A 25,988-nucleotide genomic window follows, 5' to 3' on the forward strand; every position below is an offset into this window, starting at 1 on the left:
TTGATGTGCTTGCGAGTCATTTAAGCGGCAACTACAGTCGCACATTATTGCCGGATCTTCGAATCGCTTTCTTCGACGCTGTCAGAATCTCACAACCCACAGCCGCCTTCCGTGCCGCAAGGGAGCGGGTGGAAGGCATGAAATGCTGCGAATTTCATCATCTGATTGCATCTGGCGTGCTTCTGTGTGCCAACTCATCGTCCAATCACAGCTCACCATCGTTTCCTACCTGTTCACCTTTGCCCACATCTTTCACGTCCCAGTTGGCGGGGCCCGATTTGGCATGAGCATACTCGCTCCTCCTTGCTCACACTCACGCCATTTCTTACAATGTCCTTGGTGATGAAGACGTCGTATACGTGATCTCCCGTGTATCTTGCTCTATTCGCAATGCAATCACAATCCGCTCACTCTTTCGGATCTAGGCTGCATCCTCCCACCGTGTGAGACCCCGGCTCCTTCCTTCGAGGCCTACATAAAGCCGCCAAAATAGCGCAGACCTCCTCTCCCTTCTCCTCTCTTGTCCAACTACTTCCGCCTTCTCTACGTATCCCGCTCGCCAACTCGAGTGCCAACATTCGCCATGTCGGACACAAAGGACCCCACCACGGTCGTCGACGACACCTCAAGCAACCCTGACAGCAAATCACCCAACAGCAGCTCAGAACAGGCCCCTATCACTCCTTCACAGCCTCGTAAGGGCAACGCCACCTCAGCCTTGCTTGAAATTATCGGTCTTCGTGATCCCAAGCCCGACGCACGTCCAGTATGGGACGGCAAGAGCCCCACCTGGTACCGATCCACTTTCTTCAACATCACCGTGCTCGGAGGATGCTCCTTCCTCGCACCAGGTCTGTGGGCTGCAACCGCATCATTGGGAGCAGGAGGCTCACAAGATCCATCTACTGTCAACGCCGCCAACTCCCTCACTTTCGCCCTCATGGTCATCACCAGTTTTTTCACCTCATCACTCATCAACCACACCTCGGCCAAGTTTGCACTCATCTTCGGCACCATCGGGTACGCTCCCTACGCAGCCGGACTCTACCTCAACAGCGTAAATCAGTCGCAATGGCTCGTGGTCTTCGGAGCGGCATGCTGTGGGGCTTCAGCCGGTGTATTTTGGTCTGTTGAAGGCAGCATCGCACTCGGATATCCTGAACGATTGAAGCAAGCACGCTACATCTCGTACTGGTTGATGTTCCGAGTTCTCGGACAACTTTTGGGTGGAATCATTAACCTCGCTCTTAACGTAAACGATGATCAGAAGGGCTCCATCTCTACCAACACGTATCTTGTTTTCGTTGTGTTGCAATGCTTGGGTCCTTTCTGCGCAATGCTTTTATCGCCACCGCACAAGGTTCAGCGTACGGACAAGACCCCGGTGTATCTGCATATCGAATCTTCCACCAGGAAGGAGATCAAGTTGATGTGGAAGGCGATTTGCAAGCCACAGGTGTTGTTGTTGTTGCCGGTGATCTGGCAGTCAACCTGGTCTGAGGCGCTTATTGGGACGTATGCGGTGAACTACTTTACCGTTAGGTCAAGAGCTCTTGGTTCGCTGCTTTCAGCCGTGCTGGCCAGTTTGAGCAACTACGCTCTCGGATTCTTCTTGGACTGGAAGAAGCCCACAGTCAACAGCAGAGCCAAAACTTCATTTATTGCAATATACACCTTGCAGGCAGCTTGGTGGGCTTGGGCTATCTACATTATGCACAAGTATCACACCACTTCCCCTAAACCCTCCTTTGATTGGACTACATCGGGCTGGGGATCAGGCTTCTTTCTATACCTAGCATTGCAGGTGGGTTTCAATATGATGTACGAACTCAACTACTGGATTATCGGAAACATTAGCGAAGATCCAGCAGAGATCATCAGGCTAGCATCGATCGTTAGAGGAGTGGAAAGTGCTGGACAGTGTGTAAGTTATGGTGTCAACTCGACAAGTTGGAGATTGGATGCTGCTGCAGGGTTGAATGCTGCTCAGTGGGCCATTAGTGTTTTCCCCGCTTGGTTGGTTGTGAGGAAGATCGGAGTGTTGGGTGATGGAACCAAAATTCATGAGAATAGGACTTATGCCGGTGAGGAGGAGAGGAAGAAGCTCAAGCAGTCGGGATTGGAGACTGCCGAGTACGATAGGAAGGGGGATCTTTAGTGTCTGTTACCAATGCGGAATATGATTGCCTGTCATGGATCTTGGAAGATGCGTGCAATGCTGTGAGCGGCGTGAGTAAGGAATGTTGGGCGTTGCACGAACCAGTAGTTGAGCTCGTGAACTAGTTTGAATCTGACTTGAAGTGATGAGTAGAGTAAGAAGCTGTCGCTTCTGTTCTATTCTGTTCTGTTCTGTTCTGTTCTGTTCTGTTCTGTTCTGTTCTGTGACCTATTCCGTCTTAATGGCAACGTGCCTTTGAGCCTTGGCTTAGGCATCCGCTAACCATAAAAGGGTCAATGACATAGCCTCCTTCCACCAAGTCACCGTAACGTGGGTGCCGGGGAAGGGCAGTTATAACCCGAGAAGAGAGGCAAAGGCGCGCCCAGAGCCCAAGTTCTCAGGTCCGATTCGTTGTTTGGTTCCTATTAGGCCGTGCAGAAAGGATGCAGAGAGGACCGCTAGACTGAGAGATGTGAAGGTGCACATGATCGAAGACGTAGACTAAACTCACCTTTGAAATTTTTCCTCGGGTTTTGTGATGAGGAGCCAGGCGCAGATGGCAGGAGAGCATAACACCAAACGAAAAATGAAGCAAACATTGTCCGAATCGCCCCAAGTCCGAAGAGGGTTCTCGAGCTTGAACGAAGCAGTATCGTCGGCCTGCAAAGGCATGATGGTGAACGAAGTGCTGTTACGATGAAGCTCGTCAAGGGTGTCGTTGAGCTTGTTGAGATAATTCGAGGTGATCGTAGCAATGGGAGAAGCTGAGGGTGGCGAAGTGACGGACGAAGGGGTGGAAAGAGAGGGTGCGAGGATTGGGGTGGGTCTTATATCTATCTTTGGCAGGTCAGAGAAGCAAGCAGGGTCGTGACACATGTCTTGACTCTTAGTTGCGGGTCCTTGGGCCAGGTGTGTGTCGGATCAGTTGTGCGTTCTCCTTCCCGCTTTAAACTCGGTATGTCTTGGGCTGAAGGGAGCGACTCGGCACGAACGAACTCGATCGAGTCCGACGTCGTACGGAGTTGAGATTTTGGTGTGACGCGTGCTGATGCGTTGCCTGCCTGCTCCGCATTGTCAAGCCTGACCTTTCACTTGCTCCCAACTCTGGCTCAAGGATCTCAACTTCAGCTCAAAGGTCTCAACTTCAGCTCAAGATTCACAACTATTGCTTAAGGATCACACGAGCGGCTGCCTCAATCGCAGGCTTTTTCACAAAGGCGCGTGTGCTTTGACGACAAGGTATATTGGCTTTTGCATTGTAACTGCGCTCGTACAGCAGAATCATGAGCTGACAGCATCCCTCAGGTGCCAGAGCATCATCTCGCCAAACAGCGCACCACAAGGCAGCTGACTTGGTGCCAAAGGATTCAACGAGTGCTGGTCCTGTCCCATTAGCACATCTGCAAAGTTCAACCCGACAACATCGCTTGGCATCCTTGCACTTCTCGACCTCTCGCCCTTGACCACATCATCTCCATGGACTTCCAACGCGGAGCGCTGAGCCTGGTTGAGCTGCGCAATGCGATTGGCGTGGTACAAAGGGTGGTTTTTCCTTTGTGCTCCTTCAATGCCGAGGAAGGCCTCAACCGTCGACGCCTCCGAAGCGAGCGGGTAAGCAGTTTCTCGCCAAACAATGCGTGTTCGGCGCCAAGTTTTACGCAGAGCTCCAAGCATGTCGATCATCCTCGACCTCCACCACATGATCCTCTCCTCTGACAGATTCTCTAGCAGTCCGACGCCTGTATCGATATCGTAGCGTGCCCATCTTGCCAGATCCCACAAGCCAGAGTTGAACCAAATCAGGTCTGGTTCGCTTCTCCCTCTAGGCAATGGCAGAGCGGGAGACGTGAGCGAAGAGGAAGCCATAACTCGCATGTACGGTTTGAAGAGATCATCGACACGATCTTCGAACAGTCCTGGTGCGTTGTAGAGCTGTTCGCCGCGCCATGAGTCGGATGTATCGGCGCCATAAGTGTAGACGGAGGTGAGCAAAAAGTCGTACTCGGGGAGATAGCAATAGTGTGCGAGCGGAGCGTTGTTCTTGACTGGCGTGAAGCCATGCTTTGGCGGGACAGAGCTGAGACTGCTACCCCACGGATGTGTTTTGTCGACTGTCTGGACAGTGTGACCGGTCAATGCGCAGAAGTGAGAGACAAGAGATTGATCCACCTGATGATCGCCGATCATGAGCACGGTCCTGTTGGTGAAGAAAGCGTTGAGCTCCTCGACGCTACTGCTCGCTGAATACAATGCGTGCACCTTGTGTGGTGTGATCTTGCTGGGATCTTTCTCCTCGATGTTGAGTGTGGAGATGAGCGTGCCAAGGAGGTTGGTGGTGGAACAGGCGGGGTCAAAGGTGCGCCATGCTGGGAGGTCGTTCGTGCCGATGGACCAGTCTACCCAGCCTGGGAGGCTAAACGGATCGCAACGTCCAGACTTTGTCGAGTAGTATCCACGCCACGGGCCACTGCTTGGGGAATGGGAGCCAGATGGTGAGGATGCTGGTGCAATGGAGCAGATGAAAGTAAATGCGATGAATGCGGCAGAGAAGTAGGCGAGGCCTTTCCCAATAGCTTGTACGCGTGTTTGTTGTTGGTAGGCAGTGCTCTTGCCCGTGAGAGGGCGAACGTTGGAGGGCATGGCGGGCGCTGTTGATGTATGCTACAGCAAGTGCTTCGATCGGGACCAGGACTTCGAACGAGGATGGCGGGCAAAGATCGCAAAAGCTTTCCACCGACTAACTGGCTGATGTGAAGAGGAGGCCTCGTTAGACCGGACTGCCAAGTAGAAGCTGTGGGTTACCGGTCGAGAAGAAGTTGATGATCGAGAAGCAAGCGAATGTATGGACACAAGACAAGATGATGGTGAAGGTTTGGGTCGAGCAAGCCTCTTCTTTTCTTTTATGCCGGCAGTAGCGTATCAATTTGTCGGTCAACTGCGATGCATCCAGCTCCAGCTTGCCCAAAGTTTGTCGTCGAGGGATGGAGGGGAGTTAGGAGAAGAAGTTCTGATGATCAACAAAGGAAAGGGTCTAGTAAGAAACGTTCGATGGACGGAGATGGACAGACAGAACCAAGTAGACCGTTCATGCTCGGCAGTACCCGGCTTGCAATGCTTGTCTCCACTTGTGCCCCGTGCGGGGGGGGGGGGGAAACAGCAGTCTTTGACTCTTTCAACAGCAGCAGCGCAGATCTTCGCAGCAAATATTGAACTGCGCAGAGATCGCTGAAATCGGGGCTCGGGCTCCGAATTTGGCTAAATTGAGATTCGAGTCAATCCGGGAAAACCCCATGTTACATCAAACCTATTTTAACAGTTTAACCCACGGAAAAGAGGACATCGGCCGAATTCGGTTCGCGGCCACTGTAAAAACTTTTGCAGTTGTTCGAAGCTCGGCTATTTTGCCTGTTGTCTTTGAAGACCAACTCTGGCGCGGCACTCTGTGGATTGACGGCAGGTCGGTTTTGGGATGAGCTCAAGGTCGCGCTCTGCAACCACAATTCTTTCTCGAGGCAGCAGATCAGTGCAACAGCTCAAAGTTGGGAATTGGGGGAAATCGAGCGAGAAGGTCTTGACTGCCATTTGTCAAGGTCGTCATCTGCAAGCCTGTCTGTTCACAGAGTGTGTAAGCGACACTGGAAGCAAGCGTGCTCACCGCCAAAGAAGCTTCGTCGCCATCCGATCATCCTCCTTACCCTCACCCTACGTCAACACCCCATATCACCTCAAGGTTAGTATTCCACGCCCAGAACAACGTGCGCAGCGACAACCGACGGCAGAGATCACACGCAGCACGAGCATACGCATTCTTCCCGACCAAAATCATCGACAAATAGCACGCCCAGTACAAAAAAACTGCCTTTACAGCAGTATCACACATCGTCAACTAGACGCACTACCATCACCCTCTTTCACCTATACTGTTATCGACTAAGTTGGCATCAGACACGTCTGTTCGCACCGCTCTCTCGACTTCATTAGGGCTCTGCATCTCGACAACACAGAAGCATGAAACGTGCCATGCACCCAGTTCTACCGAGGATATGATCAAAGGACAAATACATTTCATGGATAGATGACTTCTGCTTCTGCATCTGGACAAGAATGTTTCAACACGTCGTTCAGTTAGGCGTCGAGTCAGCATAGTGTCCCATCAGATCAGGTCAATGGGAAACTGCAATTTGGCTTCCAAAGCAGAGAGACGACGTATCGCAAGGACGTCGAACAGGACATGTTGCAGCCCCGTCTATTGTCGTCATTCTGGTGTCATCTACTTCCGTCACAACTTCTAGCCGCTCGTGTCTGCCGTGCACTCTGTCATCTCGTCCTCCAATCTCGCACACGCACAACCACCATCTGTCTCTAAACAGCAGACTGACCTCAGCAACTCTTTCCGTACCATTACCTTACTTACGCACTCACAGATCCAAAGATGTTGCAAGTCTTCAAGGAGCTCGACCTCGCCGTCCCCGCCGACATCACCGTCAGCGTCTCGTCGCGGGTCTTCACCGTCAAGGGTCCCCGTGGCTCGCTCACCAAGGTTAGCATCCAAAACATTCAGGCTTGTCGACAGTCCTGAGCACAGCATAGCAGCAGCAGCAGCAGCAAGGGAAGCAGAAGCAGAGGAGAAACATGATGGATTACGCACCAAAGAAAGAACAGAGCAGTCAGATCGCAGTAAACAAATCAGGCCATACCGAACAAGGGAAAGTCATCGCAGACGTGCGAATTGCAGTGGAAAGGGCGCACTACACCAGCAGCAGACGCCAGGACAGAATGGATGCGTTTGCAGGAAGGATTCGGTGCATGCTGCCGGTCCGTAATCAGCAACTTGCGCAACCTTGTCATCGCAGGGAAGGAAAGATCGGAAACCTCGCCAACGCTCGCAGCATCACTCTTCTTCCAGTCAGGACAGAATTGCAGAAGCCGAGGATGTACGGTTGCGAGGAAGCACGCTTAGATTGGAACCTGCTGCCGCTGCAAAACGCTCAGGACTTGTCACGGTCAATCCAGCCAATGTGGCGCCCAGCAGAAGCAGAAAACTGACTTTCTTTACTCTTCTCCCTTTTTGCTTGCAACAGTCGCTCAAGCATATGAACCTTGATGCCCGCATCATCAAGAGTCCTTCCGGCCAGAAGATCAAGTTCATCGTGTGGCACGCCAACCGCAAGCACGCCGCTTGCCTCCGAACTGCCTCGGCATGCGTTGCCAACATGATCAAGGGTGTTACCGTCGGTTTCCAGTACAAGATGCGTGCCGTCTACGCCCATTTCCCCATCAACATCATCATTGCCGGTGACAAGAAGTCCGCCGAGATCCGCAACTTCTTGGGCGAGAAGCGTGTCCGTAACATCGAGATGCTCGATGGTGTTACCATCCAGGAGGACAAGGCACAGAAGGACCAGGTCCTCGTTGAGGGTAACGACATTGACCTCGTTTCCCAGTCGGCTGCTCTCCTCCACGGTGCTACTCTTGTGCGCAACAAAGATATCCGAAAGTTCTTGGACGGTATCTACTGCACTGGCAAGGACACCGTTGTCAAGGCTGAGGCTTAAACAACGGTTCCCCTTTCTCCTTTCATCATCATCATCATCATCACCCATCACATGTCATCGTTATGCGCGTACACCTACTACACGGCATCTTCTCTTTCACTCTTACATTAGTTTCGACGTCGACCTTATCACATCTCAAAACCATGTACAGGTTAGCTTCTGATTCCCCCCACTTTCTCACGCCTGCAAAAATAACACACTCCCATCGCATGGAGTAGTTTTGATTCCACAGATACAGATAGATTCAAGGTGTGAATTGCTCTGGCTCGTGAACATCGAGGCGAAAGCAGAGAGGGATCCCTCGAAGTTTCTCTGCCTTTTGCACGTAAGCGCGTCCGGAGATGTTGCGAGCCCGGTCAGAAGCCTCCTGATCTTCTCAGGTGGCTGACTCAAGCCCTCAAGGTCTATGAGCAAGGGTCTCACATCTGGCTGCGCGGTTGCACAGGCACACTTCGAGATCATCTATGCAAGTTGAACGATGTGGGCGTATGTACAAGGGCACGTATATCAAGCATGGGTGACGTGAGCTCAGATTGGACGACACAGGAGAAGAGTAGCAACGTCGCGTTGGGTATCAAGCAAAAGAAACCCGTCAGATATGCCTTTTTGCGTCTGACGGGTATCATTGCTTTTTTTTGCTTTTTTGCTTTTTTTTTTTTTTTTTTTTTTTTTTTTTTTGTTATTGTTGGTCACTCCTGTTCTGTCAAGATCTTTCGGGCTTTCTTAGAGCATGCGATGGATGCTGTGATCTGTCAAGTCAGCCAGCGACTTGGCATCCAGAGGCTTGCTCTCATCATCACCCTTCCTTGCCAGCAACTCGCTCCACCAAGGAAAGAGGAACTTGTGCACAATGAGCTTGAACCAGGGTGTGAAAGAAGCAGGGTCGAGCTCGGTCATGAGAACCTTGAGCTCTTGAGGCGAAACCCACTTTGTGTCGCAAACCTCGTTGACGTTAGGTTCGAGCGTGACGTTGGCAGTGATGAAGAGGATGTAGTCGATCTCGTGCTCACCCCAGATGTTGTCCTCGTCCCCATTGGGTGCAAGGTAGTGGATGCGGGTGAGATACTGGAACTGGTCGAGAGGGACTTGTTCGGCGGGGATGCCGAGCTCGTGGTCGAGCTTGCGCTGTGCTGCACGACGAACACCAATCTGCTCTGCTTCCTCGAGTTCACCCTTAATGGCAAGGGGGTGAGAGCAGCAGGTGTTGGTCCACATGTTGGGAAAGGTGATCTTCTCTGGTGCTCTTCGTTGCAACAGGAGCTTGCCGGATGTGGGGTCGAAGAGGAAGACGGAAAAAGCACGGTGCAAGAGACCCTTGTTGATGTTGGTCATGAGATGGCATTCTTTCTTGCTTCCATCGCGGATATACTTGTCGTCGTTGTCGAGAACCATGCATCGTTCCTCCATGAGACGAATCTGCTCTTCGTCGTGGCCAGCAAGTGAAGAGTCGAGAGTGATGGTGGAAGACTGGGCTGGCTGTGCAGCCGTCTGGGTGACGGTGGTGGACGAAGACATGATGGCGACGGTGATAGCGGCGCTGACAGGTGTTGCGGCGTCGATGATGTGGTGGCACAGATGAGAGCGATCAACTGCGAGGTGTGGTTCAGAAGATCGGATTGAGAAGATTTGAATTTGGATCGCTCATTCGCCGTCTGACAGCCAAGAAGAACAAAAGAGCAACACAGGAAACAGCTCTAAAAATTGGAGCCCCAACACAGCAGAGTTGGGCGCAGTGCAGTGCAACACAACAAGCGAATCAGCCCATTGCTGAGGAAAAGGACTGAATCGGCGATTGAGGATTGTCGTTCATTTCTAACTCTGGCAAAGAAGTGAATTTGTCTCGCACGTGAACTTGTAGTGATCATTTCAATCAATTTCGCTCGTTCAAAGGCAACGAAGGCAGCGTGCGAACAGCAGAAGCAGCTTTTCTTCCGAATTTTGTTCAGTGTCCCTGGAAGGAACAGCACTTGGAAGAATTGTGTTGGACTTTTGTCGTCGTCGACACCTATCTTCTCACCGGCTTGACCACCATCTGCACCACATCAGCATCCCGGCAGCATCGACAACAACATGGCTTCCGAATCCGCAAGCGCATCCCAGTGGCTCTCGCCATCTTCGCGACCCGAGCACATCGAGCAGCTCATCTCTGGCGTCGACCGATACAATCCTCAGAACCTCGATGTTCTGCACGACTACCTCGCACAACAGCTCGACGACGGCTCCTACGATCTCCTTGCCAACCTCGCAATTCTCAAACTGTAAGTCTGCTCGTTACCACGGTCTCCTCGCATCTCTGGGCATAATGCACGCAACGACACGCGACAAGGGCACCCAACGATTTCATCCCGATACGTTGAAACAAAAGCACAGCACGTCGACAAACTTGGCCATGTTGGGATAACGTGGCTGCAAGCAGCCGGCACTGTGTCAGAAATTGCTTAGGCAGGCTAGGAAAACCCGCTTGAAAGGATGATCATCTATTACCAAAAATGCAAAGCGACTGGCTTTCTGGGAGTGAAGCCCCGGGCTGCCGATGACGTGCATCCACATTAGCTCTATCTGATCTATACCTCCAGCTCGACGCCAACCTTTGTCGAATGCTCCCGCCTAATGTGTCAAAGATCTATAAACTGGCTCCCACCTTCTGTTCTGGCCCGTGCCGAGCATGCGAGGATGGTCTTATGCTATTGTCAGGCAGGAACAACACCGACTGACCCTCACCTTTTTGCAATCCTGCTCGCCACGTTGCCTTGTACAGATACCAATTCAACCCCAACGACTTCAACTATGTTGTCGTGATCAACATCCTCCTCAAGGCGCTCGTTGCCGCTCCCCTTCCCGACTTCAACCTTTGCATTTCCCTCCTTGGTGAGGCACCGTTGCCCACTGTCCCCGTCAAGGCGGAGAAGGAGGTCTCCACCGGCGATGATGCCGCCTCGCTGGCCGGCGATGATGAGGAGGAGGTTGTTGAGAAGGCCAAGGACGTCGCTTCTGCCGGTCACCTCACCGACCCTTTGATTGTCCGTCTTTCGCAGCTCAGCACTCTTCTCTTCCAGGCCCGCTTCCGCGAGTTCTGGTCGACATTGGCCAGTGAAGAGTGCTCGGATGTTCGCGAATACGCCGCTAAGATCAACCAGTTCGAGAATGCCGCACGCAAGGTTGCGCTCAACTCGGTCAAGGGCTCGTTCACCTCAATCAGCGAGAAGCGCATCGGCAGCTACCTCAACCTTTCGGGTGCTCAGCTCGAAGAGTTCATCAACGCACAGGAGGGATGGAAGCTTGCCAACGGCACCGTCACTGTTCCTGCCAACCCTGATAACGAGATCAAGGCTACCGTGATCCGTGAAGAGATCACACTGGACCAGATGCAAAAGCTCCTCTCGCAGGCACAATCACCTCTTCTCCGCGCATAGATTTCGATGGGCGCGGCGCCATAAAGGATGTAGCTTCTTGACACTTGCTTTTCTTTGACTCTGTACCATATCCAAGCATTCGTCTCGGCTCAATTCCCATGCATTATCAGACAGTTTCTACCACTGATCGCCCTGGTGTCCGATCTTCCGTCTCTCTCTTGTTGGCGATTGCGAAGATGAGACACTCCCGGCACGGGGCTGTTTCTACTGCTGATTGCGCTCACCATTCGAACGCCGAGTCTGATTCTTGGATCGCAGGCGGAAAGCGAGCTAAATGGATCCTATTGGTGCATCTTGTTGCCGGCTTCTTCCCAGACCGGCAGTCACAAGATAGATGCGAACCAAGCTCTCAAGTCGTGCAGCTCTGAACCGACTCTCGCCTACTGGCACAGACGCTATGTGCTGCCCACGACTAACCTAAGTGTGGTCTCGATCAACTCATCACAGGCACAAATTGCCCTGGAAGCTTTGAGAGCACAACGTCGGGACATCTGCCTTCATTGAATACAGCCAGAGAGAATTGGTTGCTTCAGACATCTAGGGCACAGGTGAGCGGCTGCCGTCGAAACAGCCTCTTGCTGCGATACAAACCCACCGTGAGACTTTATCGAGTTTGACGGCGATGCATGCTGCTGCCGCTTGCGGGTTCGTTGGTTGAGCAAGCCTTGTCTATATCTTTACCATCAAGATCGGCAAGACATCGTGCGCAAGGTTGGGGCTACGATCGGGTTCTTGATCCGACGGAATAGACGAGCCAGCACTCAACGCGATGGACAAAGCGCGTCGCGTCGTACATAAAAATGGCACGATTTTGGATCTGTTGACAGGCCCTGAACCCTTTTCCATCCAGGCGATCCCGCCGACCTCTTTTTGTTCGCAAAAAGCTTATCTCTAGCCTCAACAGTAGCAGTCTGTCTGAAAGGCATTGAGCGGTCTCAGCGGCTCGAAAGTGTCACGTCGATGAGATGAGCCCAAAGCGCAGTGTGACTGGAACATGTTGCTTTGCTCGTCGCGCTTCAACAAGAGACGCGATGGGTTGGACGCGGCTGTAGGAGGCTGCTGCTGCTGCTGTTGCAAGGAAAAGAACGAGGCAAAAGAGCAGTGGTCCATAGACGGATCGGTTGGACAACACTCCTTTGGTGCCTGAACAAGCTTGACGCGCATTGACCTGGGATTTTTGGCATGGGAAATTTGATAGACAGGGTCGCGGTCGGTGGACACTGTGGTGGCACTGTCGAAAAGTGCCGCTTCTGGTTCTGGATCAGCTGTCAGTCGCTTTACACTGGCGAGATGCCTGGAGAGCCATTCGCGTCCCTTATCCTTTCCCTCCCTCATTGCTGCTGCTCAAAAGCCCTCCTGTGCGAAGCCCATTAAGCTGTCGAGTAAAGTTGCTGTCGCTTTGTTCCTCTGTCCGTCCATCCGCCCTCGGGCTCTCTCTCTGTTCCTTGTCCAGCTCTTCATCCGCATACACTGTGTGTGTGCGTCCAACAGCTCGAGTTAGCCACGCCCAACGCGTCTCTCTTTAAGTGGATCAGTCCCAGGTTTGCCTTGTTCTCAGAATCGGTCGTCTCTCTTTCATTGCAACACTGGTCCAACGCCCGCATCTCGATTCCCTTCTCGTCCAGCATCAGTTGCTTTCTCCTCCTCCTTGTGCGACCTCCTCTTTACACGACTGTCACTGCGCCCAACTGACAGTGTGTAGTTGTACGACTTGCGTGTGCGTCTCTCTCTCTCTCTCTCCCCGAGACTCTCTTTGTGTGTCGTATGGATGGGTATCCTCCCAGGTTTCGCTTTCTCCTTGTTTCCTATCCCGACTCCCTTTTCCCTTTTCCCTCTCTCTCGTGCGGACCCTTCTCCTCACCACCATCATCTCCCTTTAGCATTCACCCTACACACCTTTCATTCATCGTTGTTCCCCCATTCTCTTTCTTTTTTCTTTTTTTTTCTCTCTCTTGCAACCGTTCGCATTTGTACTCTCGCAATCCTATCTTCGCGTTGCATTCTATCTCTTTGCATACATCATCTCGAATTTTGACACCTGTCAGCGGAACTCGGAGCCCTCCACCATCAGCTTTGGTTTCCAGCAATCCTTAACACCGCTCGTACCGCCTATCAGCCATTGCAAGGACGTTTGGGAATCAACCTTGCTGCAGGCCGTCTGCCCGCTCAACATCAGTCGCTGCCAGCTCGGCTATCCATAAACAAAGCTGTGACAAGACACCTCTTTTATACGGAACCGGCCTGATCGCTGGCAAGAAAGGAACCACCACCATCTCGATACGTCATCAAGCTTATCTATCTCTGTCATCGTAACGTCGGCATCATTCAGTGCTCCTCGTCTGCTCCATCTATCTGCACAGCATCAGACACTCGTCAATTAACTTTGCCAACGTAAGGCACATCGGAGCACTCTTTCCTTAGACCTCGCCAAGACCGTTATCGGACTTTGTACTTGACGTCACCTTCTCAGGATAAGATAGGAGCTATCGGTCTGACCCCTACTTCCCAGCCTCGCCCCGTAGAGGATCTCCATGCCAGCAGCTATAACGGCACAGCTTCCCACCTTGCTGCCTTTAGACTCACTTCCGCTTCGATCACATCAACATTCACAGCCATTCGCTCAGCCGAAGGCTGAATCGGCACAGTCTCTGCAACTCTCTATTGCATCACGGACGATGCCTGACGGCGCCTATTTTTCGGGTCATTCTTCTCACACCGATCTGGACTCGTTCGCCACGACCTCCGACCCGCTTGGCATGGCCTTCAACCAAACATCAAGATCACGACCTCCTCCCGGCATCTTCGTCCCAGCTTCTTCCTCATCCTCCAGATCTGTCGGACCTCCTTGCCTTTCGCGCGATCAATCCGATCCAGCGGCATCTTTCGTCTTCCACTCTTCGCCTCCACTGGCACACGCAAATCAGACTACCTTTGCTGCACCCAGAGCCATGCAACCCTATCCTCGCCTTACATCCCCGCAACCTTCTGGTGAAGGTGCGACAGGTGGCAGCTCAGGTGCTCGCTCACCATCGCCCACCAAACGTTCCTTCAACTTTCCCATGGGCGACCCAAGTGAGAGATGGAACTCAATCGGTCAAGTCTCTGGCGGTGCAAGTCGAGCGCCAGCGGGCACATCACAACGCAAGCAGTCAATACATTCCGGTCTCTCTTCCAGCAGCGCCGCAGCAGAACCGTTCCTTGGCTACAACGAGCTCTTCAGTCCCAACGGTTCCAATCTTGCAATGTCGGAAGCGTCCAAAAGTGCAAACGCTGCTGCACTGTCTACCTCGGATCCCATGAACGTTGCATTCCGATCAGCCTCCAGCAACGATTCAAGAGGTCTCGCACTCTCATCGAGCCAAGATCAGGAACACATGTCGCATCGCTTCGGTCTCTCACCTGGTCAGTACGGATCGGCCGGCAATCGTGATGAGCTCGCACAGATGGGCGCCAATCCTCGCAGTGTCGGTCACGATGACTTCAACTCTCGCCCGCGATACGGTGCCGGTCCGGGGCCGGGCATGCTTAGTATACCAAATCCTGGCAATCTCAGCCCACGCAGCATGATGCAACTCCAGCATCAACACGTGCAGATGCAATCTCAACTTCACCATCAACAACAACAGTCCTCACACCAATCTCCATTGGGACCGCAGCACCAGCAACAGCAACAGCAACAGCAAGAGCAGTACGGTCTTCAGAACAGCTTCGGCAACCCGGCGGGGATGCCAACACAAGGTGGGCCACCAGAGGAGATCACTACCGTCTTCATCGTTGGCTTCCCAGACGATATGACCGAACGCGAGTTTGCCAACATGTTCCTCTTCGCCAAAGGTTTCGAAGCATCTACACTCAAGATCCCTGCCGGGCTTGGCACTGTGGGTCCCAGCGGTCGTGCAGCAGACGGAAGCGGGCCACTGTCAGCAGGGCCTGGTGGTCCGTATCAGGCGGTCAATATGCCAGGCTCAGGCGTCTTCGATCTCGGCGGCAATGCAGGGCCAGGTTGGGATGATCAGAATCTGCCTTTGGCGCTCAGAGGTGCTGGAGCTGGCGACGCCTTTTCGTCGTTAGCGAACATGGGCGGCATGCTCAACGCTTTCGGTGCACCAGGTCTAGGCGGTGCAGCCGCCACCAACAACACCAATGCAGCAGCGGCGGGCAAGATCAAGCAGATCATCGGTTTTGCCAAGTTCCGCACACGCACTGAAGCCCTCGAAGCACGCGATGCGCTCAATGGGCGCAAAGTTGACGCCGAGAAAGGCTGTGTTCTCAAGACCGAGATGGCCAAGAAGAACTTGCACACAAAGCAACGTCCTGTCTTGTCAGCACCAGGATATCCGGAAGGTGCGGGTGGACCCATGTGTCCGCTGCCAGCAGGAGGTGCTGGCCCAAGCAGCGCAGGCACAAGCCATCCGCCGCCACCTCCTTTCGCACTTGGTGGACCGTTCGATCCTCGCGCAGGTCCGCAGATGAACGGTCCCGGTGGACAGGCTGGACGTTTTAGCCCTTTTGGTAAGGGTCCTGCAGGCGGTTTTGAACCCTTTAACGGGCCTGGCTCTGGGCAGGCCGACCTCTTGTCTCCCCACGAGATGTTTGCAGGACCCGACTTCTTCACTCAGGGTGGTGCTGCAGCAGCGCTTCGATCTTCGATCGGCCCATCCGGTGGATCAGCGGCTCCATCACAACAACAACAACAACAACAACAACAGCCACAGCAGTCACAGCAGTCACAGTCACAGCAACCGCAACAAGGCTCAACTGGCGTCGACAAATGGGGTGGCTCATTGGGACCGATCGACTACTATGGTCCCGAAGGCAGCACTGGACCGATAGCAGCACCTCCCCGAGGTGCTTCGATTGGCCCTGGTCAGACGATCAACACGCAGAGCAGCCAAAGATCCGACTGGCCTGCCCTTGGCTCTCCGCCTCCCAGCCTTTACGGCCCTGCTTCAGGCTCAGGTATGGCAGGATCCGCACAACGGCCTGGATTTCAGAGACAGGGGTCGCGAGGAACCTCGATCGGAGCTGTTGGCAGTGAACAGGTCGCGGCTGGTCCCGGAAGCATGAGCCTAAGTAAGCCAGACGACGGCGCCAAGGCTGATACTACCGATCGCCCTAGCTCGACACCGTCCTCGGCAGGCCCTGACGCAGCCGACTACCAGCAGCAACAGGCTTCCGTCACCACACGCTTAGGCTCACTCAAGCTTGGCTCTCCTCCCGCTGATGACGATGGCATCAAACCGCCACCGCAAGTTCCCAGCCCGGACCTGCCCAGTCCGACGGGACGCAACGTGCATGGAGACAATCATCCACCTGTCAACACTCTGTTTGTCGGTAACTTGCCCAGTAACGCTTCGAGCGCCGTTCTTTCGCAAATCGAGGATCAGCTTCGAGCCGTCTTCAGCAGCTGTCAAGGTTTCCGCCAGTTCTCTTTCCGTCTCAAGTCAAATGGACCAATGTGCTTTGTTGAGTTCGAAGACGTTTACACCGCATCCAAGGCTATGTCGGAGCTTAACGGCCACTCTCTGGGTGGAGCCATCAAGAATGGTGGCATTCGTCTCAGCTTCAGCAAGAATCCGCTGTTTCGGATGAACTCGAACTCGGCTATGAACATGGCTCTCAACGGTGGTGCTCCCGGTAGCGGTGGAGCAGGTGGTAGCGGTTCCAGTGCTAGCACTGCTCCTACGCCAGACAGCGCTGGCGGACCCAACGCCCCGATGAGCTTGGGATCAGCTAGCGAGAGCATCTCTGTGACAGCGCGTCGATAGTGGCGATGCTGCCTCGCTCCGGTGTCCGAAAACCGAGAACTTTTTGGAGCATAAAAAAAAGGGTCCAATCACACGCACAGTTAGAACGCGCCAAAACTCCACTCTCGCTTCTTTCTTCTCAACCAACATCATCATCCATCGCTGCATTCACCAACATGGTGGACACATCCGCAGATCCATTCGACTTCGTTATCGACGCGGCCAACAACGTCGAAGAGACCGCATTTCAAGAAGGATATCAGCAAGGCTTTGATCACGGCGCATTGCATGGCACTTTCGAAGGTCGCGAGCTGGGACGCGAAAAGGGCTTCGAACTGTGGGAAGAGGTCGGCTTCTACAAGGGCATGGCCGAGGTGTGGAGGCTAGCATTGCAACAAACCGAAGCGGCTGGACATAACTCACGGAAGCAGTCTAAGCAGATTCAGCACCTTGCTGGTCTCGAAAGGCTCATCTCGTTTTTCCCTCTCACCAATACTTCTTCCGACCCTTCTACGGATCTAGGTCAGACTGCTGCAACAGTAGCCGAAGCCGACCGCGATACTCAGCAAGATGTCGAGATGGAAGACGATACAATCAACAATGATGGCGACGACGAGCTGGCCAAGCTCGACATGCTGACGCTGTTGGAAAAGATTCGAGCCAAGTATCGACTGACGTGTTCCGTGCTGGGTTTTGCACCACAACGTACGGCCTTGACGCAGATCGGATCCACTTCCAACAGCGATCAAGACCAAGCCGAAGCAACGACAGAGAGCAAGTCGGTGCTTGTAGCTGGCAAACTCGTTGATCCGACTCAGCTACACTACTGAGTTCGCTCCCGCAAAGCCATCGCAATCTGCCTCGCGATATTATACCCATCCACCCGGCTTGCTTCTTCACTGCTTCACCTGCCATTGCGCTTATCCTCCATTAGGAAGACAGCCCCAAGGCCACCACCCTTCAACATCACAAATGTATTCATTCACCCATGGGTCCTCTGCACAAAGTCACCCCAATCTCCCTTCTCTTTCTCATACCCTCAAATACCCATGACAATCACGGTCCCGCACTAGCTCTCTTGTCTATCATACCTGCCCCGTATTCTCATTCATAGCTCCCGGATTCTTGGTTCTTGTTTTGGAAACGTTTTTATTGTACTGCACAGGATTTCGCTTTTTTCTCTCGCTCTCTTTTGTGGCTTTTCATGGTCTTTCGTTTTGGGTCATGGTCAATTATATTTGTGTATTGCTCCGAACGTTTTTTATTGACTCGAAGTGGTTGCGCGAGTGTCTCTTGAGTGTCGTACATGCTCTGAGATAGAAGGTGGATGAAGGGTGGTTGTGGTTTGCCGGCCGACAGTATTGTTAGGGTTCGAGATTGGCTCTTGCTCCAGAGTCGTGCCACAATCGACACGAATTCCATCTGGGAGGTTGCGGCCGTTCTTCAGCTTTTCGCTCTGCTTTGTTGGGTTAGGATTCAGATTGGTGTTTGTTGCTCTTCGATGCACGGTTGGAACATAGTGAGAGGCTGATGGTGCAACATAAGATTTTGTTTGCCTCTATTACATACTCGCTTTTTGTTGGCATTTGCGTGTTGCCTTTGGGAAATCTGCGTGCTCTCAGCTGAATCCCTCAACGTCAAGCGTTTCGGACACGTTGTCATTGTTGTTCTCTATCCCATCTGGAGTACACGAGCTAATGCTAGCGATTGGTCAACAGAAGCCTTTCTAGTGTCTTAGGCATGAACTCGCTGCACAGGAAAGTCAAGCTTTGCGCTTGAGCCTGACTCTTTCGCGCGAGAGGCGGGGACCCCAAAGCGCGCCCGTTAAATGCGAATTCAAGTAACCGGTCCAGTGTGTCGTTCGTCTTTGACCCGCAAATGCGCTCTGCCAAACGATATAGCCGGACCCTTTTGTGTGTTGCTTTTGCTTTCGCTCCCCGCTGCGCTCTGCCGCCTCAACATCACACAGCAGAACGAACCTCGCTCCTCGTTTAAGCAGAGCCGGTCGACCTCGAACCGACAAGATCGAGACCACCTTCAATGTTGATTCTCGTTCGTGTCCTCACCTTTCTCTCCCACCACCACCATCATCATCAACCCACAGTTCAAGGTCGTCAAAGATGTCATTCTCCACGCTCCGCAATGTAGCTGGGCCATTGCGCCGCACGCTCCTCCGCAACCCTGCTCCCTTCTCCCGCCGTTGTATGTCAACAACATTCTACAACATCGATGTAGCAGGCCTGACCGAAGACCAGACGGAACTTCGCGATGCCGTTTCCACCTTTGTTTCTGCCGAACTTCCACCCGAAAAAGCTGCTGCGATCGATCGCAACAACGAATCGCCCAAAGATATTTGGACTAAACTCGGCGACATGGGTCTCCTCGGAATCACCGTCCCCGAAGAATTCGGTGGTTTGGGTAAAGGCTATTTGGATCATACGATTGTTATGGAAGAACTTTCTCGTGCCTCTGGATCTGTGGCGCTTTCGTACGGTGCTCATTCGAACCTCTGTGTCAACCAGCTTAATAGGCATGGAACAAAGGAGCAGAAAGAAAAGTATCTTCCTGATTTGATTTCAGGAAAGAAAGTGGGAAGTTTGGCAATGTCCGAACCGGGAGCAGGGTCCGACGTGGTTAGTATGACTACTAATGCGGTTAAGAAAGGTGATCATTATGTGTTGAATGGAGGGAAAATGTGGATTACAAACGCTCCCATCTCTAGCACGTTCATCGTGTATGCTAAAACTGAACCCAAAGCAGGATCCAAAGGCATCACCGCCTTCATCTTGGAAAAGGGAATGAAAGGTTTCACCCAACTCCCCAAACTCGACAAAGTTGGAATGCGTGGTTCAGACACATGCGAAATCCATTTCGACAACGTCGAAGTCCCCCAAACCAATATCCTCGGAACCCTCAACAAGGGCGCATCTGTCCTTATGTCTGGTCTCGATCTCGAACGACTCGTTCTCTCCGGTGGCCCCCTCGGCCTCGCGCAAGCGGCATTCGACTACTCGGTAGCGTACGCTCACGAGAGGAAACAGTTCGGAACTCGAATCGCTGAATTCCAACTCATCCAAGGCAAAATCGCCGATATGTACACAAAACTTGGCGCTGCCCGCTCCTACGTCTACGCCGTTGGTCGCGCTTGTGATGCCGGTAAAGTCTCTCGACGCGATTGCGCAGGTTCAATCCTCTACAGCTCCGATAGATGCATAGAGGTTACCACGGAAGCAATGCAGATCTTGGGAGGGAATGGCTATACCAACGATTACCCAGTGGCTAGGTTCTGGAGAGATGCAAGACTCTACACTGTAGGAGCGGGGACTCAGGAGATCCGAAGGATGTTGATTGGTAGGATGTTCAATGAGCAGCTCAAGTAGAAACCCCCACTTTCAAGGATACAAGTGGCGATGCAATGCCATTTTTCACAGAAAAGCAAGAGTTTGATGTGATGTTGTTTGATGAGTGTGTGTGTGTGTGTGTTGTGATTCAATAAGCGCCAAATCGAGCCGAACGAGAACTGGGAAAGGGTCGTACAAGAAAGAGTTTGAGATTCTGAGAAAGTTGCAAGGGAGCTGACAGTGTGGGATGGCCAAAGACTCGATTGCTCCCTCACCGCTAAATGTGTGAGTGATTGTCGTGGATTTTCGCCCCAACTCAGCTGCTGTTGCTAGGAGTACCCCTTCCACCACCGCCTCCGCTAAGCAACGCCATCAAGTTAGCTCCACCCATAGCAAGCGGTCCAACATTAGGCGAAGCCGGCTGCTGTTGCTGCTGCAGAGGTGAAGCAGGTCCCGGATGCAGAGCGTAGTACGGGAACTGTTGTTGTCCACCACCGATAGCTGGAGACTGAGACCTCCTATCACCACCACCACCAGGAGTCCCCGGCAAATCATAAGCCGACCTGGGCGCATGCTGCTGCTGCATAGGAGGAGGCATACCAGGCGGGAACCCTTGTCCCGCAAGCACTTGCTGCTGAATGTGAGGAGGCATACTCATCAACTGCTGGTAGAGTTGAGGTGGCATACCTGGCGGAGGAGGTCGTCCGCCAGGGAAGGGTGCGAATTGAGGAGGGAACCCGCCATTAGGCGCCGAACCACGAGGGCCAGGTCCACCAGGAACACCCATAGGCGGGGGAGGAGGCATGTTGCCCATTCCCGGCGGCATTGGTCCTCTAGCCAAACCGAGACTGGCAGCAATGTGGGGCGGTATCTGTTGAAAACCAGGTCCTCCCATAGGGGGACGTCCTATCAGACGAGGGTCCATACCAGGCGGAGGTGGTCGACCAGGCATTCCACTAGGGAACCCACCAAAGCCTGCCATTCCAGGAGCAGGACCAGGAGAACCGACAACAGGTCCTCCGCCAGGGCTTGTAGGACCGTTGTATGGCATGCCCCCACCACCAACACCACCGATAGCTGGAGACTCGGACCTTTGTTGGTGTTGCGACTGCTGCTGCTGCTGATACTGAGGGTACTGTTCGTGCTGCTGCTGCTGACGGTGCTGAGGAGGCAGCTGTTGCTGTTGCTGATGTCCAAGTGCAGACGAGGTGCTCGATTCACGCTGGTGCTGTTGATTGTGAGGAAGCGGCGAACGAGCTTCCAAACCGTGATTGAGCGACTCGGCAGACGCAAGACTAGGCGAAACAACGCTTCGAGGACGCTCGTTCGACCCTTCATCACCATTGCGTCCGTGCTGCTGACCACGCAAAAGCTGCGAAAGCTGATCAGCTTGCGAATGACGATCATCGCCAGCACCAGGTCCTTTCGACAGTCTAGGAGTTCCACTAACGCTTCCACCACTGCCTTGCAACATAGCCATGAGCTTCTGCATGCTCTGTTGGTCTGCCTCGGTGACATCCTTGCCGTCTTTGTTCTGACCGCCATCGCCCTTGTCGCGGATCGAAGTCTTGCTGAAGAGTTCAGAGATGTTGATCGAAGACGAAGAGGCGTTGGGTTGCGATTGAGGACTTTGCGCGCCAGCCCCGTCTTTGTCTGATTCGGATGCTACTCCAGGCGAAGGCTGTGCGGCGTTGCTCGAGCCAAGGTTGCCCATCGACTCGAGCATCTTCTGCTGTGCAGCGAGTGCAGCTGCCTGAGGGTCACGAGGAGGTGCGCCTCGTCCATCGAAGAAGCGTGCGAATCGACTGGATCGACCAGGAAGGCCAGGAGGTCCTTGACCGTCGGCTCCTGGACCACCGTGACTGTTGGAGATGCTGTCGTACAGCGAGCCACCTGAGGAAGATCGCTGGTTGGCAGCAGCAATCATCTCTTGACGAATAGCATCCAACTCGGTTTGTTGCGAACCTCCATCGCCGCCGAAGTGGTACTCTCTCGATGAGTCTCTGTCCGTACCAAAGGATCCACTGTGGTTGCCTTCGTAAGTGTCGTTGTGCTGAACGGGTTCTGATTCAGGTTCGCCTCTTGCTAGCCTCTCGCGACGCTCTCGTTCTTTCATTTGTGCTTTGAAAGCCTGGATACTGTCAACAGCGCCTCCCATGTCTCCTCCCTGAGAGTCGCCCAGGCCATCTGGGTCGTTTCGACGGCTACCGAACTGTCCGAATGGAGCGCGGTTGTCCACGGGCAAGGGATCAGAATCGTCTTCGAGCCAAGCCGGGTTGTCATCAGCATCTCCGCTCCAAGGAGCTCCACCACTGCGTGGCGCACCTCGTCGTTCGCTGGGTCGCAAGCGGTCAGATGCAAGACTCGAGAAGGGACCTGCACGGTCTCGATCGCCGGGTCTTCGCCAGTCGGAGGCGGTGTCGGCTCCTCCAGTTCGTCGTTTGCGTCCCGATTCGTATATTTCGCCTTCTTCACGAGACTCGTCGCCGTCCAAACCTCGCTCGCTACGTCGTCGGTCACGACCGGGATCGCGCCTTCTATCATCTGGAAGCATTTCGCGCATCCTGTCTTTGCCATACGAGGTGGAACGCTCGCCCATCCCACGACGTCCATCTAGGCCCTCAGCGTTACCATCTCTAGGCAAACCGCGACCGCCTCCAGGAGTGCCGGCAGGCTTGAAAGCGCCACTTGCCGAGATCTGTCCAAATGGGTTCTTTCCAGCAGGAGCCATTCTACGGCCGCCTACCTCTCCCAGTCGAAGACCTTCACCACGCTCTCCACGGTCGCGGTCCTCGTTCCTCCTTGCTCCGAATCGATTGCCTGCACCTTCTCGCTTGGGACCAAAGCCACCGAGAGCACCTCCAATGATGCCTCCGTTGTTGGCAGCCTCGTCGCCCTCGGTCTGAGCTTGCTGATAGTGGGAAGAGTCTTCTGCGAAATTTTTTCGCGGGGTCTCGCGATGGTAAGTGGCTTTTTGGTGGTAAGGCTCCCACTCTCCGTACCAGTCACGAAGGGATGCCATGTCGGTAGGCTTTGCTACCAGAGCGGAGGAGCTGAAGGCAAGCAGCGCACCTCTGCCGTAGGTGCGAGGGCAGTGGGCTGGTCGTTCATATTTGACGGTGTTTTCTGAGTCTGAGTGGTGGACGAGAGGCGTTTTGTGAGAAGTTTGCAGGCCATTAGAGCCGAATGGATTGGGCGGTAGTGCTGCTATGCCGAGACCCGGCGGGGGTCCTGTTCGATGAGCAAGGAGAGAGACGAGAAGACAATGTTAGCTACTTGCTCTTCTCGGAAACAGCATGGCATGATAGCCAAGGATACATACCGGCTGCCATGATAATGAGAGGGTTGTAAGAACAGCCAGAGAGAGAGGCAAACTAGGATCGTTCGGTTCCTAGCGCCTTGTCAAGGTGCTGGTCAATGAGTGATTGCGCTTCGACGGCGTGTTAATGTGTATGGGAGCCGATACGAGTTTGCCTCTCCTTAGCGTAGGTCTTGCTTTGTGAGCTGTGTGTAATGGTAGTAAGTTCGTTTGAGGTGGACAATGACGGTGTTTGTTCTTGCAATGTAAAAGCAGAGAGCGTGCACGGCAGCAGCGATTGTGAGGACGACGCAAGGAGCGGCGTTCGAGTACAGTGTGGGTGTAGCGACTGAGTGTAGGTGCCCTAGGTGTCTGAGTATGTGTCTCGTCAATGATGGTGTTGAAGGCGATAGAGTCGAGTGTTGCTTTGTTCGTACCGAAGCGATAAACGATGCTCGAATGCGTGAACAGGTGAAAGTGTCTGATTGGCCCGACGCTACGGCCACCCACACAGCCAATTTGCGACCGCAGACAAGTGTAAAGCTTGATTCGTACGGCCCACCGCTTCCAACCCTGCGAAATTCAACTCAACTTTGTAAGTGTTAGAGCGAGCTTGGTTGACCAAGGCCGCGTGGTTCTCGAGTCAACCGTCCAAAAAAAGGTCGCTCAGCTCAAATTTGCAAATCGAGCCGATCAAGCACGAATCGGGCCCTGTCTCGTGATCGAGCTCTTGCAACCCTTGAGACTCATTTCATGCTGGAAGGTAGCAGCGTCTGTCAAACATGCTGCTTGGAATGCGTTTGGATCTGGTTGATGTTGGGAGCAATTGGGAACATAGCTGACAATGAAGCGATCTCAGCGGTCGTGTTAACACTGAGAGTATGACAACCATGTCTGAGAGGAGGAGGCTTGTGTGCCCGGGTCTTGTTGCTTCAGGCTTGCTGCACGCAGCTCAAGCCATACCAGTCTCCTTCCAGGGGTATTCGAAGGGAGGGTCATCCTTACGTCGCCAGAGCTTCTTCTTCTTGCCCGCGGTGTCTTGAGCCCAAACCTCAACACAGTACTTCTTACGGAACTGTCGAATGAAGCGAGGATCCCAAAGCTCGGATGAGATACCCAAGTCCTTGCAGCATCGCATCAATGCATTCGACTTGGCTCCCTCAGATGCTGTTGGAACACCGGATGGCTTGTAAAACTCTTGCTCGCCTCGTGCAGTAGCCACGAAGCGTCCTCGGCAGATGAGCACCCATTCACGGCTCACAATGCCTTGACCGACGTTGGTCTCGCTTCGCGGTGCCATACCCCAGCCACCAGGTCCGAAAGCTCTGTTCAAGATACGGCGATACTTGATCTCTGGCAGGTAAATGAGCCCATCAGGCTTGATCTCTACATCAGCCTCGTTGACGGGTGCCATGAGTACTTCCGCAGCCTCTTTGCTGAAAGAGCATTCGCCCAGGCCTGCAAAGCTGGTGCCCCATTCCTCTGAAACGTTACTTGAAGGTGCTGATGTGGCAGCCGAAGACGACAATGGTCCATTGGATGAGCTTGAAGGCGAACCATTGCTGGATGATCCCTTGACGATGCCCGGAGCAGCGACACTCGGTTTGACATCGACCTCGGCAGGTTGAGATGCGGGTCGACTCGAATGAACAGCTGGGTCGTTGGAGTTTCCGGTTGCAGTGTAGGGCTCTTGCGGTGCATCAGCGTTCTCGAGTTGCTCACGCATCGACTCGGGAAATGGATGCAGGTCCTTGAGACTGGTTCGTGCCACTGGCTGCTGCTTGGCCCAGGTTCGGCTTCGCGAGCTCAGAGCGGGTGCAGATGCGGAGCAGAAGGTTCTTGCAGGAGCACTGACAGGAGGCTGACGCAGTAGCCCGCGAGCCACACTAGCGAGTTGCGTTCTCATGATGGGGATACGGAGTCAGTCCTAGTGGTCGGGTTCGGACCTTTCTTGCAAAGCGTGGATGAGGCAACCACTGTCGATGGGGAAGATACTTGTTGGAGTCTTTAGGGATCTCCTGAGCCTAGTGTTATCGATGCGCTGATGTCTATGAATCCGCTGAGGAAGAATGGTTGTGGATTGCTGACATCCACACAATGTCAAAAGCTGAGTCGCGTCGGCCTGGTTGCTCAGTGCTGAGCTGTGCGAAGGCTTCACAATTGCAGACAGTGTGGAGCCTAACACACTCAGCAACTAATATGCTTGCAAAGTTGCTCTCGCGCGATAGGAAGATATTTCTGCAACACACGTCAAAATTTGGGAACGCGGATCCAACAGAGCGCAAGAAGCTCAACCGAACATCACACACCTCTGTGTCCATCTCACGACGCTGCTCATCGTCTCAACCTCTGCATCTTTCACGCACAACTTGCGGTCACCAAGCCCTCCATCCAGCTCATAGATAACGGAGGCATCTCGAGAGCGTATTGCACGGCCCACAGCTTTAACGCGCCGATTGGAGAAGGACTGCCGTCG

General features: G+C 53.5%; 12 protein-coding genes across 12 annotated transcripts; 6 read left to right on the forward strand and 6 right to left on the reverse strand.

The window, feature by feature from the left end:
- Positions 1–583: 583 nt before the first annotated feature.
- On the forward strand, positions 584–2,158 carry UHO2_05124 (uncharacterized protein; the record flags this gene model as incomplete). Its single annotated transcript, XM_041556126.1, has 1 exon — positions 584–2,158. The coding sequence occupies one exon, from the start codon at positions 584–586 to the stop codon at positions 2,156–2,158; it is 1,575 nt and encodes a 524-aa protein (XP_041412060.1).
- Positions 2,159–2,665: 507 nt separating this feature from the next.
- Positions 2,666–3,034, reverse strand: UHO2_05125 (uncharacterized protein; the record flags this gene model as incomplete). The annotated part of the gene is made up of 1 exon (XM_041556127.1): positions 2,666–3,034. The coding sequence occupies one exon, from the start codon at positions 3,032–3,034 to the stop codon at positions 2,666–2,668; it is 369 nt and encodes a 122-aa protein (XP_041412061.1).
- Positions 3,035–3,439: 405 nt separating this feature from the next.
- On the reverse strand, positions 3,440–4,798 carry UHO2_05126 (uncharacterized protein; the record flags this gene model as incomplete). Its single annotated transcript, XM_041556128.1, has 1 exon — positions 3,440–4,798. One exon carries the CDS (start codon positions 4,796–4,798, stop codon positions 3,440–3,442), a length of 1,359 nt encoding a protein of 452 aa, XP_041412062.1.
- A 1,792-nt stretch (positions 4,799–6,590) lies between these two features.
- UHO2_05127 (putative RPL9A - ribosomal protein L9.e) lies at positions 6,591–7,713 on the forward strand (the record flags this gene model as incomplete). Its single annotated transcript, XM_041556129.1, has 2 exons — positions 6,591–6,698; positions 7,240–7,713. The coding sequence occupies 2 exons, from the start codon at positions 6,591–6,593 to the stop codon at positions 7,711–7,713; spliced, it is 582 nt and encodes a 193-aa protein (XP_041412063.1).
- A 723-nt stretch (positions 7,714–8,436) lies between these two features.
- UHO2_05128 (putative isopentenyl-diphosphate delta-isomerase) lies at positions 8,437–9,228 on the reverse strand (the record flags this gene model as incomplete). The annotated part of the gene is made up of 1 exon (XM_041556130.1): positions 8,437–9,228. The coding sequence occupies one exon, from the start codon at positions 9,226–9,228 to the stop codon at positions 8,437–8,439; it is 792 nt and encodes a 263-aa protein (XP_041412064.1).
- A 555-nt stretch (positions 9,229–9,783) lies between these two features.
- UHO2_05129 (Eukaryotic translation initiation factor 3 subunit K) lies at positions 9,784–11,126 on the forward strand (the record flags this gene model as incomplete). Its single annotated transcript, XM_041556131.1, has 2 exons — positions 9,784–9,971; positions 10,472–11,126. 2 exons carry the CDS (start codon positions 9,784–9,786, stop codon positions 11,124–11,126), a joined length of 843 nt encoding a protein of 280 aa, XP_041412065.1.
- Positions 11,127–12,023: 897 nt separating this feature from the next.
- Positions 12,024–12,461, reverse strand: UHO2_05130 (uncharacterized protein; the record flags this gene model as incomplete). Its single annotated transcript, XM_041556132.1, has 1 exon — positions 12,024–12,461. The coding sequence occupies one exon, from the start codon at positions 12,459–12,461 to the stop codon at positions 12,024–12,026; it is 438 nt and encodes a 145-aa protein (XP_041412066.1).
- A 1,340-nt stretch (positions 12,462–13,801) lies between these two features.
- On the forward strand, positions 13,802–16,894 carry UHO2_05131 (uncharacterized protein; the record flags this gene model as incomplete). The annotated part of the gene is made up of 1 exon (XM_041556133.1): positions 13,802–16,894. One exon carries the CDS (start codon positions 13,802–13,804, stop codon positions 16,892–16,894), a length of 3,093 nt encoding a protein of 1,030 aa, XP_041412067.1.
- A 155-nt stretch (positions 16,895–17,049) lies between these two features.
- Positions 17,050–17,703, forward strand: UHO2_05132 (uncharacterized protein; the record flags this gene model as incomplete). The annotated part of the gene is made up of 1 exon (XM_041556134.1): positions 17,050–17,703. One exon carries the CDS (start codon positions 17,050–17,052, stop codon positions 17,701–17,703), a length of 654 nt encoding a protein of 217 aa, XP_041412068.1.
- Positions 17,704–18,993: 1,290 nt separating this feature from the next.
- On the forward strand, positions 18,994–20,253 carry UHO2_05133 (putative isovaleryl-CoA dehydrogenase; the record flags this gene model as incomplete). Its single annotated transcript, XM_041556135.1, has 1 exon — positions 18,994–20,253. The coding sequence occupies one exon, from the start codon at positions 18,994–18,996 to the stop codon at positions 20,251–20,253; it is 1,260 nt and encodes a 419-aa protein (XP_041412069.1).
- Positions 20,254–20,530: 277 nt separating this feature from the next.
- On the reverse strand, positions 20,531–23,546 carry UHO2_05134 (uncharacterized protein; the record flags this gene model as incomplete). The annotated part of the gene is made up of 2 exons (XM_041556136.1): positions 20,531–23,445; positions 23,537–23,546. 2 exons carry the CDS (start codon positions 23,544–23,546, stop codon positions 20,531–20,533), a joined length of 2,925 nt encoding a protein of 974 aa, XP_041412070.1.
- A 918-nt stretch (positions 23,547–24,464) lies between these two features.
- On the reverse strand, positions 24,465–25,418 carry UHO2_05135 (putative MGM101 - mitochondrial genome maintenance protein; the record flags this gene model as incomplete). The annotated part of the gene is made up of 1 exon (XM_041556137.1): positions 24,465–25,418. The coding sequence occupies one exon, from the start codon at positions 25,416–25,418 to the stop codon at positions 24,465–24,467; it is 954 nt and encodes a 317-aa protein (XP_041412071.1).
- Positions 25,419–25,988: the final 570 nt, after the last annotated feature.

This window comes from Ustilago hordei (assembly GCF_900519145.1).
Source record: "Ustilago hordei strain Uho2 genome assembly, contig: UHO2_contig_12, whole genome shotgun sequence".
In the NCBI taxonomy this organism is placed as follows: domain Eukaryota; kingdom Fungi; phylum Basidiomycota; class Ustilaginomycetes; order Ustilaginales; family Ustilaginaceae; genus Ustilago; species Ustilago hordei.